This window comes from Marmota monax, unplaced genomic scaffold (genome assembly GCF_021218885.2).
Source record: "Marmota monax isolate L192 unplaced genomic scaffold, Marmota_monax_Labrador192_F-V1.1 WCK01_AAM20220418_F8-fsc00127, whole genome shotgun sequence".
Taxonomy (NCBI): domain Eukaryota; kingdom Metazoa; phylum Chordata; class Mammalia; order Rodentia; family Sciuridae; genus Marmota; species Marmota monax.
Window position 1 is genome coordinate 2,980,204 of NW_026692894.1, and position 17,758 is coordinate 2,997,961.

At 52.1% G+C, this 17,758-nt stretch overlaps 1 protein-coding gene and 1 long non-coding RNA gene across 2 annotated transcripts; one reads left to right on the plus strand and one right to left on the minus strand.

Moving 5' to 3' along the window:
* The first annotated feature begins 10,510 nt into the window (after positions 1–10,510).
* Positions 10,511–17,489, plus strand: Kcnk16 (potassium two pore domain channel subfamily K member 16). The gene is made up of 5 exons (XM_046450662.2): positions 10,511–10,780; positions 13,612–13,726; positions 14,636–14,802; positions 15,545–15,710; positions 15,956–17,489. The coding sequence occupies exons 1-5, from the start codon at positions 10,568–10,570 to the stop codon at positions 16,177–16,179; spliced, it is 885 nt and encodes a 294-aa protein (XP_046306618.1). The 5' UTR covers positions 10,511–10,567; the 3' UTR covers positions 16,180–17,489.
* LOC131424410 (uncharacterized) lies at positions 11,323–15,410 on the minus strand. The gene is made up of 3 exons (XR_009227359.1): positions 14,895–15,410; positions 12,209–14,471; positions 11,323–11,853 (listed from the first exon to the last, which is right to left on the minus strand). It is a non-coding gene; the product is annotated as an uncharacterized LOC131424410 (long non-coding RNA).
* Positions 17,490–17,758: the final 269 nt, after the last annotated feature.

A 17,758-nucleotide genomic window follows, 5' to 3' on the forward strand; every position in this document is an offset into this window, starting at 1 on the left:
AAACGTACAGGGAGAACTTGTGAGGGCAGCAGGGTTTCCTTTAATGCAGCTCCGCCTGCTGCATGGAGAGTGGCCTCTGCGTGTGGCCCTGAGTGACCCTGGAAGCCTGGGAAGAGGAAGCCGCTCCTGAGTGAACTGCTGTCTTTCGGGATCCCATGGCCCCTTGCCAGCCAGCAGGGTGAGCCCCGGAGGGGACACGGCAAAGAGCAGGCAGCAGGGAGGCTCTGACCCCTTGATTAACTGACCCCTTGTCTCGAGAGGCAGCTCTTCCCCAGGCCAGCCTGGTCCTTCTCTGGCCCCAGGGATATTGTGGGGTATTGTCATCTTTTCTCTAAAACAATCTCCTGGGTTTGTGTTTTCCATCACTGTCCTTAGACTAAAGCAAGAGGGTCTCCTGCCCTCGGCCCCCTACCTTAGGGGAACCTACGCTGTGAGTGCTTTGCTGGAAACTACCGAAGTCTCCCTCCACGCCAGGACCAGGCGTGGTCAACGCCCGTCATCCATCCAGACAGCTCCTAGCAGCCGGCACAGCAGAGCACGCCTGTAACCCCAGCAACTGGGGGCGCTGAGGCAGGAAGATGGCAAGTTCGAGACCAGCCTCAGCAACTTACAGAGGCCCCTGAGGACTTAGTGAGACCCTGTCTCAAAATAAAACATTTTAAAAAAAATGTTTATATAGATGGAGTGCCACAAAAAATATTTACCAGGACCCAAGACCCACTCGTGCCTGAGAGCGACCCCCACCCTGTCCCTGCCCTTCAGTGGGTCAGCTCATTATCCCTCCCAGGCCCTGGGGAGGCCCTGCTTCTCCCAGGGACCGAGAGGAAGTCTGTCTTGTCCTCACCCCTCATCCACATCCTGGTCCACATCCTCCCGGGCTCTGGCTGCCTCAGTCCAGGGCCTCTTGTGGCTCTGGGTTCTTCCAGAGTCTGAAGAGGTGAGAGGATGCAGGGGACTCAGTGCTGTGGGCTTCCAGTGCCACCATGAGAGAGGGGGCCGGCCTTCCCACTCTGGTCTGTCTACTGTGCCTGGACAAACTGGCCAGCCCTCCTTCAAGGGTCACAAAGGAACCGTATCCCTGCAGGAGCGGCAAACCAAGTGACCAAGAAAAGGGGTGGAACACTTGGAGTGAGTGACAGTCAGGGCCCTGCCCACATCCCCATCCTCCTCAGGCCTGCGCAGCTCCAGGGTCAGCGCCCAGCTGCACCCACGGCCTCCCGCCCTGAGCACCCGCTCTCCACCTGGAGGCTCCCTCCCGGGCTGCAGAACAGGAGTCGGCTCCTCAGAACAAACCTCACCAGGGAGGCTGAGCACTCCAGCCTCTGACCCCTCTGTGGGCCACCCTGGGGTGTGCTCTGCCCAGTCTCCCTGGCATCCCAGCGGGTGGAGCCCCAGAGCCACGGCAGTCACCTGTCCCTAACACACCCATGCAGTCACTGTCCCTTCCCCGTCCCACTTCCCTGCGGGGCTTCTGAGGTCACTTCCCAGCTCAACACCCACGCCGTGTCTCAGGATCTGCTCGGAGGAAGCCCAACATAGGCCACGGCGCCCGTTTCAGAATCCTGGGTGTGGGGCTCTCAAAATCAAGGTCTTGGGAGGGAGAAAATGGGAGCCCCCCATTCAACCAGAGTCCCCTCTTAACTACTTGAAACTGAGGCTCAGGGAAAGGAATCCTGTCCCTACAAAAAAAAAAAAAAAAACCCACTGGCAATCACTGAACAAGATCAATAACAGGTGTGTTTGCTCGTTCGATTGGATGCTTTCCCTCGAATCAGCCCCAGCTTCCACGTCATGCTGATGGTCAGGGAGTGAGCTGGACCTCTTCTGAGATCCTTCTCTCTGGTTTCCAGGGCAGAAAGAGACCCAGGCAAAGCGGCACCTCCCCTGTCTCCACTAGGATGCACTCCTACGCCTTTGCCCTGGGGACCTCCAGGCGCCCCAGCACCCTCGACTAGCACCTGCTGCTTGGTGCTACGAGGTGGGATTAGGTGGGCTGTTAGGGAGGCAGGATCAGAAACCAAGGGCGCTCCTCCTCTCACCTGCCCTTTCCCCTACAAGGCACGCACCTGGGGCCTGTGGTTCTGTTTTAGAAAGTGTCCTTTTGCATCTGTGCGGATGTCTGTGGTGTGACTCCATAAGTGAATACCTATGTCCGATGGCGGAGGGGTGGGGGCAACTGGTCCTCTCCCTTATCTCAGGGCTCATTCAGATGGAAGGAGGCCCGGGCCAGGCCTCTCTATTTACTCTCATTCTCTGCCCATTGTACATGGAATTGATCTGGGGGTTCTGTTTTTCGCCTTTTCCCTCCAATCTCCCTATTAGTTCAGCCTCAGGTAGCCCCTTATCACCTCCGGATGTCAGACAGCACTCAGCCATCAGCCAGCCGGGCCATGTGAGATTCTCCATTAATTGATTTTGCCCTCCCCTCCTGGGAAGCTCAGATTGTCTCTGCCCATTAGCAGCAATAATTCCCTGAAAGGAACCATAAATCATGTCCTTGTCCATCCCTTGCCCAGCAGAGGGTGCCCACGTAGGGAAGTGTTGGGCAGCAGAGGCCTTGCAGTCTGTGGGGTCGCTCCTCCTAAACCCAATGACAGGTCCCAGCACACAGAGGACCCTCTGGTAGCGTGCACAGCCTGAGTACAGGAAAGGAGCCAGGGCGGGGGGAGGAAGAGGGCTCCGGTGGTGCAGAGAGCTCCGAGGACCTCAGGAGTCAGCATCTCCCTCTGATTCCCCCATTGGATTCCACTGTTTGAGGCCTTAGGGGTTTAAAAGTCCTGCCTGTTGAACTGGACATGCTTCTGCAAAGACTCTGTCCTAAATCCTGGTCAGGCTGAGGCTCGAGGGGCTTTGCTTTGGTTGGTTTGTGAAACTCTTGAGTGTAAGAGGAAGATGTGAGAAGAGAGTAGACAGGCAGGAGACCAGATGGGCACAGGAGGGACACCAGGGAAAGCAGGAGGCCATCATTCTGACCTACTCTGCAGGACTGTGTCGCTTTGCCACAGCTAGTGCCGGAGGTTATCGAGAGATGGTCCACGATGAGCGCAGTGTTTTGCCCGCAGTGAACCTGGCACCACTTCCTGCCCAGGACCTGAGGGAGGGAGGAACCCCAGGACAGAGGCTTCAGTCCTACCCCTACCCCAACCTGTCACAGGCACCTTCTGACCACAGCCTCACCCTGTGTCCCATGCAGATAGATCCCCCCCCCCTTTCCCTTCATCTCTTCCCCTAGGACAACCATCCCTACCAGACTGAGGCCAGACCCACGGCGGATACTAGGAGCTAAAGAGATTGCTCTGTCCCACCCGGGGGGTCCTCAGGCATCAGCAGATGGACATTCTAGATGCCCATGAGAGGACTCTGCACATATTGTGCTTCTCCAGAGCAGTCGAAGAGGGTTTGATGGTCACCAGGCCTTTCAGGAAAATACCTTGGAGAAAGCCAGGAACTGGCGAGTCTGTGGTAGAGGGTGCTGTTGGCCCCGTCTCTCCAAAAACACAAGGAGAAACCACAACAAGCCACATGCCAGCAAGGAGCGCTGGGGGCACTGCGAGGTGGGGCCTGTCCAGGAAACTTCAGAGGATCCACACAGCCTCGGGAGTTCAGAGTCAGAAGGACTCCTGAGAAGATGGGCTTGGGTCACATCACCTCCTGTCAGGGCCACACCTAAGTCACAGACATAGTGGCTTTCCTCAGCACTCGTTACAGCATCAGGATGTTCTGTGTGTGTGTGTGTGTGTGTGTGTGTGTGCGCGCGCGCGCGTATGCATGCATGTGTGTGTGTGTCTCTGTGTGTGTTACTAGGGATTGAACCTGGGGGTGCTCTACCACTGAGCTACATGAGCAGCCCTTTTTATTTTTTGAGACTCGCTAAATTGCTAAGGCTGGTCTTGAACTTGTAGTCCTCTTGCCTCAGCCTCCTGAGTCTGGCATCACAGGTGTGCAGCCACCACCACGCCTGGCTGGGACATTTAGAGCATGAGAGCTATACTTAATAGTTGGGTTCATTTGGACAAAATCATACATGCATGGAATTTGATTGACTCCATTTCAGTCCCTGCTCCTCCCCCTTTCCCTCCCCTCCTTCCTCCCCCTTCACTCTACTGATCTTCCTTTGGCTTGTTTATTTATTTGTTTTTGATTGGTGCTTTCTGCCCCACAGAGTAAAAATCCCTGTGGCATGTTTATATATGCACATAACATGATTTTGTTCGATCCATTCTGCATCTCCTCTCCTTTCCCATCCCCCTCCTCCCAAGCTCCTTCTTCCACTCCACTGATCTTCCCTATTTATTTCTGTTATCCAAACTCCTTCTTTCCCTTATTCTGCTTCCACATAAAAGAGAAAACATTCAACCCTTGGTTTTCTGAGTCTGGCTTATTTCCCTTAGCATGATGTTCTCCCTCTCCATCCATTTACTGGCAAATGAAATTATTTCATTCTCCTTTATGGCTGAGTAAAACTCCATTGTGCATACACACCACATTTTCTTAATCCTTTCATCTATTGATGGACATCTGGGCTGATTCCATAATTTTGGCCGGATATTCTTAGGATGCAGCCTGCCTGCCCCTGCCTCACCTCTCCCTGTGAGCTGGTGATGGTGTGTTTTGTTTTGGGTCTTGGAGTAGAGGGAACCTGTCATTCACCTACATGAAAATAATACCCCCCACGTTCATTCTTTCACACACATCTCATACTTTCTCCCTCCCTCCCCTTATTACAGAACAGTCACTGCTTGTCCTGATCAGACCAGCCATGGTGTCTGCCCCTTCCAAGTAATGCCCATACAAGTGGCACCCCTGTCCCCTTGGCAAAAGGTGGCACTTGACCCTTTCTTGGCCCACCAGACACCAGCAAAGTGCCAACCATGAAAATGTTCTCACGGACCCTGAGCCCCTCCACATGGGATTTGAACTAGGAAACATCAACAGAAAAAAGCAGAGGGCCATGACCCAATACCACGGGGAGGGCCTGGAGGTGAGCCCCGAGGCAGAGAAATGGCAGGCAGAGCCAAGATGGGACAAGTGGGGAGAGTGGAAAGTCGGGCCAGGGTGGGAGCTAGGTTGCTCCAGGACCCAGGGTTCCTACAACAGAGGTTCCCAATTACTTGAGATAACTGGAGTGTGCTCCTGTCCTTCCAGCTCAAATAAGCCTTGAGCATATTTTTTTCTTTAAATTGTGTCTTTTAGTCAGCTTTTTTTTCTGCTGTGACCAAAAGACCTTACAAGATCAAGAAGAGGAGGAAAAGTTCAGCTCATAGATGCCAATTCCATTGCTCCAGGCCAAAAGCAAGAGAGAACATCATGGCAGCAGTGTGTGGTGGAGGGAAGTGGTGCAGGACGTCACACCAGGAAGCAGAGAGAGACAGACTCTCTCACCATGTACAGAATACAAGCCACGAGGGCACACCCCAGTGACCCGCCCCCCCCAAGCTCAGCCCACCTGCCTACAGTCATGTCCCACTTCTCCATCAGGGGACTGATGCCCTGGTTAGGTTAAGGCTCTCAAACCCCAATTATTCCACCTCTAAACTGTCTCACATTGTGTCACACATGAGCTTTGGGGGGACACCTCACATCTAAACCATAACATCATGGAACCATTGTGAAATAACAGGATACCTAACAGTGGCTCAAATGAATAGTTTGTTTCTAACAAAGAAAAAAAAAAAAAGAATCCAGAGATTGGTGCATGCAAAATCAGTTGGGCATCTCGGGGCCTGGGGCTGTGGCTCAGTGGTAGCCCACTTGCCTAGCATGTGTGAGGCCCTGGGTTCCTTCATCAGCACCGTACACACAAGATAAATAAATAATAAAGTTATAAAAAAACAAAAAGAAAGGAAGAAAGAAAAGAAAATCTGAGCATCTCAGCCACCCCTGGACCTTTTTGGCTCAATTACAGGGTGGCCTGCCCTCTCAGCCCCATCTCTGAAAGCAGTTACCTCCATCTTGGGACACCTCTACCGCCATCTTGGGTTACCTGCACGCCACCACCACCATCTTAAGTTGGGGAAGTTTCCATCTTAAGACACTGGTTAGGCCCCTGGAAGCCCAACATCAAGGTACCTATAAGTTTGATGCTGCCACCGCCACCAACTAGAGACATGGCTGCTTCCATCTAGACACAACAGCCAGGATCTGGGAAGACCATCACCAAGGTCCCTGCAGGCTTGGTTACATAATAGCCACCTTTTCTTGATTCCTCTTTCACTCTTCCTATGATCTAATACCTCTGTATTTTTACCTCCTACCTCATATACCACCTGCTTTGGCCACCATTAGAAACTGTAGACCCTTTGATGAACCTACTGTTGATATTGTAGATATTAACCAAACATATCATTTCTGTTCATTGCAACAAAACTGTAATTGTCTAAACAGGAGCTATTTGGTTTAAGGCTGCATATTGTTTGTATTAGGTGCTGTTAATATTGATTTTCCCCTTAAAGGAGAGGTATTGGAACCCTGAAGGGACACTATAAAGAAGTTTATAGGGTAGAAACATCTTCGATCCTCACGGCAAGAGAGGAAGACACACGAACAATGTGAAAAAACCAGGAAGGAAAATGCCTAAAACAAACCAAGATGCTACAATAATAGAATCCATTGCAGAAGAGATGTCAGAGAAGGAGCTCAGAATGTACATAATTAAAATGATCTGTGAAGTAAAGAATGACGTAAGAGAGCAAATATAGGCCAAAAAATGATCACTCCAACAAAGAGATAAGAGATGAAATATAGGCAACAAAAGATTACTTCAAGAAAGAGATATTCGGGTGGGGGGGGAGTGGCATGGGGACCTGAAATCCTTGAAGCAAAGAAAACAATAAACCAAATTAATAATTCAATAGAAAGCATCACCAACAGACTTATCCACTCGGAAGACAAAACCTCATGCAATGAAGACAAAATATATAATCTTGAAAATAAAGTGACCACACAGTGAAGATGGTGAAAAAACATGAGCAGAATCTCCAAAAATTATGGGACAACATGAAAAGACCAAATTTAAGATTTATTGGGATAGAGAAAGGCATAGAGATACAAACCAAAGGAATGCACAATCTTTTTTTTAATATGTTTTTAGTTGTGGAGAGACACAATATTTTTATTTTTATGTGGTGCTCAGGATCAAACCCAGTGCCTCACACATGCTAGGCAAGCACTGTAATACTGAGCCACAACCCCAACCCCAATGCACAATCTTTTCAATGAAATAATATCAGAAAATTTCCCAAACCTGAGGAATGAATTGGAAAATCAAATATAAGAGATTACAGGACACCAAATGTACAAAATTACAATAGATCCATACCAAGGCACATTATAATGAAAATGCCTAGCATATAGAATAAGGAGAGAATTTTAAAAGCCACAAAAGAAAAGTTTCAGATTACATATGGGGAGAAACCAAATCAGATCTCCCCAGATTTCTCAACCCAGACAGTCAAAGCTAGAAGGTCCTGGAATAACATATACCAAGCTCTGAAAGAGAATGGATGCCAACCCAAAATCTTGTATCCAGCAAAATTAAGCTTCAGATTTGGTAACAAAATAAAAACCTTCCATGATAAACAAAAGTAAAAAAAAAAATTACAACAAGAAAGCCTACCTACATAACATTCTTGGCAAAATATTCCTTGAAGAGGAAATGAAAAACAACAATGAAAATCTGCAAAGGAGGAAGTACACTAAATGAAAAGCCAATCAAAGGAGAAACCAAGTCAAGTTAAAAACCAAAAATAAACCATATTTCAATAATAATCCTGAATGTTAATGGCCTAAACTCATCAATCAAAAGACACAGACTGACAGATTGGATTAAACAAACAAACAAACAAAAGACCCAACAATATGCTGTCTCTGAGAGACTCACCTCATAGGCAAAGACATCCTCAAACTGAAGGAGAAAGGATGAGAAAACATCTCTCACGTGGATCATGGATCATGTACACAAGCAGGGGTTTCTATCCTCGTATCAGATAAAGTGGACTTAAAGCCAAAGTTAATCAGAAGGGATGAAGAAGGCCATTTCATACTGCTTAGGGGAATTATACATCAACAAGACATAACAACCATTAATATTTATGCCCCAAACAATGGAGCGTCTACATACATCAGACGACAAACCCTGCTCAATCTCAAGAATCAAATAAACCACAACACAATAATACTGGGTAATATGCCTCTGTCTCCACTGGATAGATCCTCCAAACAAAACCTAAATAAAGAAGATACAGAAATAAAAATTACAATTGATAATTTAGTCTTAACAGACATATATAGAATATTTTATCCATCAATGACTTAATACACTTTCTTCTCACTAGCACATAGATCCTTCTCTAATATAAACCGTGTTATGTAAGCTATCACATACGTTGGCATACAATTGTATACTACTATTTAATACTACTTTAACATAGTTTTAGCATCTGAAGGTTATTTTGATAGCTCCCTTTCCATTGATATTAATTTTTGTGTTCCTCCTTTTTTCTTAATTAGACTCATTTGATTTATCAAATTATAGCTGTATTATTTCTTCTCTATGTCATATATTTCTGCTCCTACTCTTATTTTTTCCTTCCTACTACATAATTTGAAAATAATTTGAATGCTATTCTAGCTTCTTTCTGCTACAACTACTTTAAGTTACAAATGTTCATCTGAGACCATTTCATCCCAGAGATCCTGATATTTTAAGCTTTTATTATCACTTAGTTCAAAGCACTTTTATTTACTTTTCTTGTGCTTTCTTCCTTGACCACTGAGATATTTATAAGTGCATCATTTAATTTTGAAGTAGTTGACAAGTGGGGGTGGGGCTCTGTATACCTTAAGGTGATTGATTTCTAATGTGATAAATCATGCAGGAAACACAGTCTGTATGATTTCAAATTTTAGAAAAGTAATGGAAATGCTTTTTATATTGATTGTATTGGTTATATACATGTCAAAACTGATCAAATTGGGGAGGGGGCATGGGGGTAGGAATAATAGTAGAATGAATCAGATATTATTGTCCTATGTGCATATATGATTACATGACCTGTATAACCCTACATCATGTACAACCAGACAAATGAGAAGTTAAACTCCATTTATTTATGTATGTGTCAAATGCATTCTATTTTCATGTATAACTAATTAGAAAAAATTTAAAAATATGAAAAAAATCAACACAGAGTGACCCTTACTTCTAGACATATACCTGAGAGAAATAAAAACATGTGTCCACATAAAAACTCATATGCAAATGTTCACATCAGCATTACTTATAGTAGTAGAAAGTAAGAACTACACAAATATCCATCTACAGGATATCCAATGGAGAACCAAAATATGGTATATCCATACTGTAAAATATTGCTCAGCTATGAAGAGGAAGGAAATATTGATACATATACAATGTGAATGAACCTTCAAAACATATACAGTGAAAGAAGACAGACACAAAGTGCCTTGTAATATATGATTCCATTTATATGAAATGTCCAAAATAGAGAAACGCATAAAGACTGCAGATTAGTGGTTGCCAGAGGCCGAGGTGTCAGACATGGGCACTCAAGGGGTCACAGCTAAAGAGTGGGGGGAGTTTCTCTTTGAGGTCATAAAAGGTTGGTTGTAGAGATGGTTGCACAACTCTGTGACTAAACTACAAACCACTGTGCTGTGTACTCTACATGGGTGAATGGTACAGTGTGTGAATGCGATCTCGATCCAGCTGTCACATACACAGGAGCAGAGAAGATAAAGCATGGACAGCAAGCAGCGCCATCCCACCCCTGCAGACAGCTGCGGTAGCGCCCCAGGGCTGGGATGTACTTTTAGATTCGTTTCTGTTCACCCTCAGGTCCCACCAGCACCATGTGCTCTGCAGGTGGCCTGCTTGAGGGTCCCAAGCAAGACAAATTGTCAGCAAAGGTGATAAAGCCAAAGGACGGAGCCAGTACCACCAGGTCATTAGCAGCCCCAACACGGGGACTGCTCTCCAGCGAGGCTGTCGTTTGCCTATTCACTTGGTCCTGATTTGTCACCCAGTTCGCTCTTCCTGGGGCTCCCCCAATAGCAGGTCAATACTCCTTAACCCCATTTTGGAGCCAAGGCAACCGAGTGGAAGGTCAGCCCACACCCATTCTGGTGTCCCCCAGCTCCTAGCCTTGGGTGCTGGGGGCCTTCCTGAGGGATGAAGCTGCTGGGAGAGCCCACCGGGCCTGGCCAGGGGGGACACGCCAATCAGGTCCAGCCCAGAAGCACCCATCCACGCGGAGGCGGAGGGCGAGCCTCGAGGACCCCAGGAGAACCGGTAGGTCTCTCTGAGGGGTCCACCCCGCGGACGTGCTGCTGTCCCTGGAGAGCAACGGGCGGGGGCTGTGGGCCTGTTTGCACTGAGCGCTCTGTTCAAACACGACTCCCGCCTGCGGACACCTGTGCCCGGGGGAGGGCGGAGGGGCGGGAGCCCGCGCAGGTCCCTGGTGCAGGTCCCCGGTGCTCACTCCTCGCCTGCTTCCCGCTTCTCTGACTGGAGCCAGCCCCGCGGTCCTGGTGGGGTCCTGGCCACGCCATGCCCTGCGCTAGGCTGGCCAGCTGCTGGGGCGGCCGGGTGCTGCCCCTGCTGCTGGCCTACGTCTGCTACCTTCTGCTGGGTGCCACTGTCTTCCAGCTGCTGGAGAAGCAGGCGGAAGCTCAGTCCAGGGACCAGTTCCAGGTTGAGAAGCTGCGCTTCCTGGAGAACTACACCTGCCTGGACCAGAGGGCCCTGGAGCAGTTTGTGCAGGTGAGGGGGATGGGGGGAAGGAGGCCGAGGGGTGGGCAGAACAGTCCCCTGTGGCAGGTCCTGGGCAGTCACCCAGGGGATCATGTCCCATTTGGAAGCAGAGAGTGAGGGGAACATCAGAGGTCGGATCTGGTCCTGGATTGTGGTCCCAGATCTGAAACAGGATTCCTGTGTGACCTTGAGAGAGTCATTTAACATCTCTGGACCCAAATATCCTCACCTATAGGGTGACAAGAAGCGGCAGATCTGTTCTGCAGACATTTGACAGCAGGTTAAAAGCACTCTCTCAGCCGCCACCTGCTGCACAGATAGGAACTGAGTGTCAGTGTCATCAAGTCTTCTTCTCCCTCATTTCCACACTTCCCCCACCCCCTCCCGGCTCAGGTCCCTGGGAGGAGACACAGATAACCATCTGACCTTCCCCAGACTCCTTTCCTGGGAGCTGGGCTTGGCAGGCAGTGGCCAGGGTGGCTGAGCTCTGCCAGTGCTGTGCCCACGAGGGCTCTCTCTGGTGCCGAGGGGGCCACCCCCTGCCTGGGGCCCCTTCTGCCACCCTCTCCCAGAAACGGCAAAAGCAGGTGTTGTGGGTGAAAGCTTTGAGAGCAGGAGGTGCAGGGGGTGGCCACTCCTACTGCAAAGAACAGACCAGGTGCAGCGTCATCAAATGATCACAGACATCTATTGAGCATTTACAATGTGTCTGGAGTGGGAGGAGCAGGGCTGGGTCCAATCACAATCCACCACCCCCAGAGCTGGCCTCTTGTCATTGCTGCTACTATCACTGTCTCAAGCTCATAGTGTGGTGACTGAGGCGCAGAGAGGTGGCGCGTGCTGACCCAGGCTGCAGATACTGGTAGACACAGAGCTCTCATTCAGACTCGGAGAGGGGCCCTTGTCCTTTAGCCCAGAGCCGTAGTTCTCAAAGTGCAGTCCCTGGACCAGCAGCAGCAGCAGCACCTGGGAGTGTGTGAGAAATGCTGCCCAGACCTGCAGGAGCTCCGGGTGGGGCCGCGGGTGGTGTTAAGCAGTATCTGGTGATGCTGAGGCCTCCCTCAGGACTGAGGACGGCTGGCCTACAAGAGGATTCACAGCCTGGGAAAACTTGGTGGAGCTGCGAGACACCTATCCCAGCTCTTCCAGGAGGCCCACATCAGAGGACAGGAAGGTTCAGAGGTTCCCAATACCCAGGGCACAAGGCAGAGCCCTGGAGACCCAGAAACCTCCTCCTCTCTCAGCCCAGAGTGAGCCCAGGAGCTGGGCAGAGGGCGGGATGGGTGGCTGGGCTCTGACTACCTCTGTAAATAAGGAGGAAGGCCCTAGGTCTGACTGCAGCTGGACAGGGTACCACCGTTTAGCCCCCAGGGCCTCCCCAGGGAAGATAGGACGTCACTGTCCATGACAGTCCTGAGCCTTGGGAGAGATCCTTACCAGAGGAAGTTGAGCAGGGAAGGAGAATGCAGGGGTAAGATTCTGGGAGAACAGGAGTCACTGCTGAACTCTGCCACACGCCAGGGACAGAATTTACTGCAGTATTAAAAAGTGACTCCAGGCATGGGGTGCACACCTGTGATCCCAGCTACTCAGGAGACTGAAGCAGGAGGATCCAGAGTTTGAGGTCAGCCTGGGCAACAGTGAGATCCAGTCTCCAAATAAAAAGTTTTTAAAAAGGGCTAGGAATATAGCTTCATGGAAGAGCACCTCTGGATTCCATCCATAGTACCATGAAAAGAAAGGAAAAAAAAATAAAAAATATATATATATATATTAAGGAACAAGCCTTCCCTGATCCCAGAATTAGTGAATCTGCCTCTCTCTCCATCACCTGTGGATTCTTAGAGAAGAAAATGCCTCCCACCCACACTACTCAGTACCCTCAGGGAGGTCAGGGCCCTCCTCGGGGGTGTAGAGGGCCCTGGGTTGCAGAGGGGACGACCCAGGACTAGGGCAAGTGCTGCCTGCAGGGGTTCGGGTCTCTGGGGAGGGGCTGTGTCCAGGAATGTCTGGCCCTGGCCTCTCTGGGCATGTGGGAAAGAGAGGGAAGCCAAAGTCCACATCTTCAGTGGCCAGCTCCTGCCAAAATGAGAAGAAGCAGACCGCCTGCTGCTGAGGACGTCCACACTGGCCCAGCCCACCAGGGACACCCCACCCTGGCCCAAGCATGTCCACCCAGCCAGTGGGAAGTGGTTCCCACAGGAACGAGAGGCCAGAGCTCCCACGCTCCTCCACAGTGGCCCCACCCTGACCCGGGGACTCTACCTGGCGTCAAGGCTGAGCTGCCCTGGGACGATTCACAGGGGCTGGGGGCAGGGGAGGAGGGCGCTCTCCCCTTTCTCCAAGAGGACTGGCCAGGGGTGGAGGAGCTTAGCTGGAGCTGGGTCTAGTTTTGGTTCTAGAAACCACACACACACACACACACAACCTGGACACACGTGCAACATGCAGTACTTACGCAGACGACGCACCACACAGCACCTTCCTGCAGGCCTCTGGTGGAATCTCTGCGTCACCAGAGGGCCGCCAGAGCAAAGCCACCAGCTCCCCTGGAAGCTCAGAGAGCAGAGGTCTCTGTCCCACCCCGCCCCAAAGCCCTAGGGCTTTCTTGTGGTCCCCAGCAAATCCTTCCAGAAACACCCACCTGAACCCGTCCTTAAGCACACGGACTTGGGGTCCAGCGACCGTGGGCATCGCAGCCACTCTGAGCCTACCTTCCCTTTTCTGTGAAGTCGGAACAACACCATCTAAGGACATCATTAAACGCGACAATGGGGAAGCACCCTGCGGAGAGCCTGGAGACCACAGGTGCACAGTGACCACCCACGCTCTCCCCACAGGTCATCATGGAAGCCTGGGTGAAAGGCGTGAACCCCAAAGGCAACTCCACCAACCCCAGCAACTGGGACTTCGGCAGCAGTTTCTTCTTCGCAGGCACAGTGATCACCACCATAGGTAAAGGGTTGTGGGGCAGCAGGGCTCCCCGGCCCAGGCCCCTGTCTCAGTCTGGGATCCCCAAAAGCAGATGCTGAGAAGAGGATGTGGTTACCCGGGAGACAATTCAGGAAGCCCAGGCAGGGAAGTGGAGAAAGAGGAAGTCAGAGGGTTGCTGGTTGGGGCGGCTGAGCTCACCTCTCGCTTGGGACCTGCTGAGAGGCTAGGGAGAGCCGTCCTCAGAACAGGCCTGCCAGGGACTGGTCACTCGGGCCCAGCTGACAGAAAGCCTCTCCTAGTGTGTTAACCTCCAGCATTCTGCCCCAGCCCTGGACCCTGCACACACCTGGGGCCAGAGAAGTTCCTCAGGCAGAGATGCAAGGACTTGAGCTGGGAGGTCAAGGAACTGTCCACCAAAGCACAGTTGACATCCTGGGTGTCCCAAGGCACTGACAGCATCTACTATACCACTCCACCAAAAACCCACATGGCCCCAACTCCAGGAACCCCCAGGCCCTCCTATCCCAGGTCTCCCCATCCATTCCATTAAGTCCACCGGCCTCAACATTCCAAGGAAGGTGATGGGGGGGGGGGGGGCACAAACTTGGATTGGATCCAGGCTTGGTCCTCCATCCAATAATGAAGGATAAGTACAGTACAAGGCAGCACAAATCATTAGAAATGACACGAAACACCACAGGATGCCATGTGCAGTCAGAGGAGAGTGACAGGAGGGCTTCGCAGAAGCAGTATCGTTGGACTTGGGCTGTCAAAGAGAAACCGGATTTCTGTAAATAAAGGTCGTCCATTCTGGAGGGTGGGATGGACGAGGCTCATGGGAACAGGGGAGCTTCTGGCCCAGCAGTGACAGAAAGACCCAGGCGCTGTGCTAACTCTCTTCCATAGCTGCGCCCTCCCTCTCTCTGGCAGGATATGGGAACCTGTCCCCCAGCACAGAGGCTGGCCAGGTCTTCTGTGTCTTCTACGCCCTGGTGGGCATCCCACTCAACGTGGTCTTCCTCAACCACCTGGGCACGGGGCTGCGTGCCCACCTGGCCACCCTGGAGAGGTGGGAGGACCAGCCCAGGCGCTCCCAGGTACAGTCCCTCCTCCCCTCCAGCCCCGCTGTGAAAGGTAAGTGGTGGACACTGAGAGAGGCCTTGGTGTGCAGGGCAGCAGGGACACACACCTGTGGGAGAGAAGGGGCAGCTGCAGGACCGGGCAGAGGGAAAAGCTGAATTCTGATTCCAGCTGGACAAAGGTGTGGCCTCTGGCAGCTCCACAGTGTGTGGGGGTTGCGGAGGGCCCTGGAGTTGACCGCAGAGTGGCTGAGGGGCTGGGCTTCACATCTCCAGCAGCACGGGGTGTGGCCTTCTCAGGAAGCGTGTGCCCACCAGCCAGGCTTCTCGGAAGTGAGCTGACAGCTGGCCAATAGTCCTTCTTTGATGGGGAACCTCTGTGGCCATCACAGAGCTCCACCAACTTTTCATGGGGTCAAAGGACCCTCTAGGCCACCCGCATGCCTCCAGAGTGCACCGCTTGGAGAGCAAGAGTGCAGAGGGATCTGGGACAGTTTGGTGACAGTCCCATCCCGGATGAGAGTTCCCAGGAAGCCTGTTTGCCTGTGGTCCTCATGCCTGAAGGGGTCTTCAGATCCCTCCTTGACCCGCTCTCCCACCTCCTCTGCCCAGCCTTCCCTGGCCTGGGCAAGATGGCACACCCCCAGACACAGCCCCCTCCCAAGGTCTGCAGGGGACTAACTGTGACCAGGCCTTCCCACATCCCCATGCAACCCTGAAGTCTTCCAGGTGGACTCAGGGCCAGACTCCCTCTCCCCAGCTCCTGCAGGTCCTGGGCCTGGCTCTGTTCCTGATCCTGGGGACACTGGTGGTTCTCATCTTCCCGCCCATGGCCTTCAGCCGAGTGGAGGGCTGGAGCTTCGGCGAGGGCTTCTACTTTGCCTTCATCACCCTGAGCACCATCGGCTTTGGGGACTACGTTGTCGGTGAGAATGAGAGTCACAGATCTCAGGATGGGGGACCCGCTGGGATCCAGGAGATGGGAGTTATCAGCTAAGGGTATTTCCAGTCCTCAGAAGTCCCTGGTCTGGGACCCATCATGTTTCTCCAGGGACTTCCTGCTGATCCTTGTTATGAGGAAGACAAGAGTGCCTCCTACTTGGTGGGGAATCCCTGGGTGGAGCCTGGGGCTGGCTGTGCCCTCAGACACCTGCTGTCCCCTTCCCTGCAGGCACAGACCCTAGCAAGCGTTACATCTCGGTGTACCGGAGCCTGACAGCCGTCTGGATCCTCCTGGGCCTAGCATGGCTGGCCCTGGTCCTCTCCCTGGGCCCCTTGCTTCTACACAGGTGCTCCCAGCTCTGGCTCAACGGCAGGGGCCTCAACCTCAAGGACCGGACAGCCCCTGACCCTCAAGGGCTCCCCAGACCTCAGAAGATGCCCATCTCTGCATGAGGTCCCCTAGTGGCCCAGCAGTCCCTCCCAGCCTCCCAGCCCATGCCATCTGCCCTCTTGAGATCCTTCTCTCCTCTTCCTCTCCCAACCCCACACCTGTCCCAGCCAGGGTGGGCCCAGAGCTCTCCAGGAAGACAAGGAAACATATGTCCAAAAAGTACCAGAGGTGACCTGGAAAACTCAAACACATTCACTGTGGCCAGATCTTCAATGACCTCCCCACATACCCCACCCCAGGGTCCTTAGACGGACAGGAGACAGAGGGTAACTTGACTTGGGCCTCACCGGATGGGTGCACAAGGTCTATTTGCCAAGCCCCCACTATGTGCTAGGCTCTGAAGTACAACTGTGAACATTCTTGCCCTCACCTGTGCCTTTAGTCTGTCTAGCAGGACAGACAACCGGACAGGCAGCCCAACACAGTGTCCAAAATGTCCCGTGGGAGCAGACCCAGGGAGGATGAGTCCATGAGAATGGCCGTCTTGGGTGGGGGAACACGCTGGAACCATCTTAGTGCAAACAGGAAGCTCACAGCTGCCTCCCAAAGCTTGCCAGACCCTTTGAAGAGGTGTCCCACCATTTTGCTGGTCATGACCTCCCCTGACCTCCAGGGTACGCCCTTGACCTGATGACCCCTCTGGTCCCCTGTCTTCTTAAAAGCCTTTCCAAGAACCCCCTGAGAAGCTAGAGGGCCAGCGGGTCCCAGGAGCCTTCCAGAAAAGGCGCTCCATGGAGACCTGACCTCCCGTGGGACCATGTGCTGGGGGCCTGGCCTTTCTCCGGCTGAATTGCAACATCGCTGCAGCCCAGAAGGAGACAGATTTGGGCCAGTCCACCAATGGCCAATCTCACCAAAGACCATAGACTCCAACCAGTACTTCTTCCATCACCCCAACAGCAAGCAGACCCCTAAGCGGCGGGGTCTCATGGGACCACAGAGGCCAAGCTGTGGAGGAGAGGAAGCTCCTGGCCAGAGACCCAGGGAAGGATCGCAGCAGCAGAGGACCGCAGCTTACACCCTGGGACCAGTGACATCCAAGAGAGGGTGGAAACTGAAGACCCCCACCCACGGACTCTTTACCCTCCCTGGGCCCTTCCTGCTTTCTGGGTGGAGGAGGGACTTGGGGGGAAAGAAGGCAGGACCTGGTTAAGGTCCTCTTGCCTCCAAGCTCACAGCCCAGTGGCAGTCAGTTGGAGTCCCTCTTCTTTTAAGTACACAGGATGGGACAGAAGATTCAGGGAGAAGCTGAGAAGCAGCCAGTGCTTGAAGATGGTCCCAGGGTCCGTGGACTTAGGCAGGAGCCCTGAGACAATAAACGTGGCTTCTGCTTTCTCTTCCCCTAGAGCGGTTTCCAGTAGTCCCTCCCACTATTTGCCGCAGGAAATGCTGGGGGGCTCTGGACCCCTTCCCTCCCAGGGCCTGTGGTCACCCAGTGGCATCTCCTTTTCCCTAACCTGGAAATGGGCACTTCACAGATTTTTTGAAGTGCAGCCAGATACCTGGGACTCAGCCTCTTATTGTCCCTGGGATCGGATCCTGGGGGTGGGGCAGGGCCGTCCCACCCCCCTGCACTCCTCT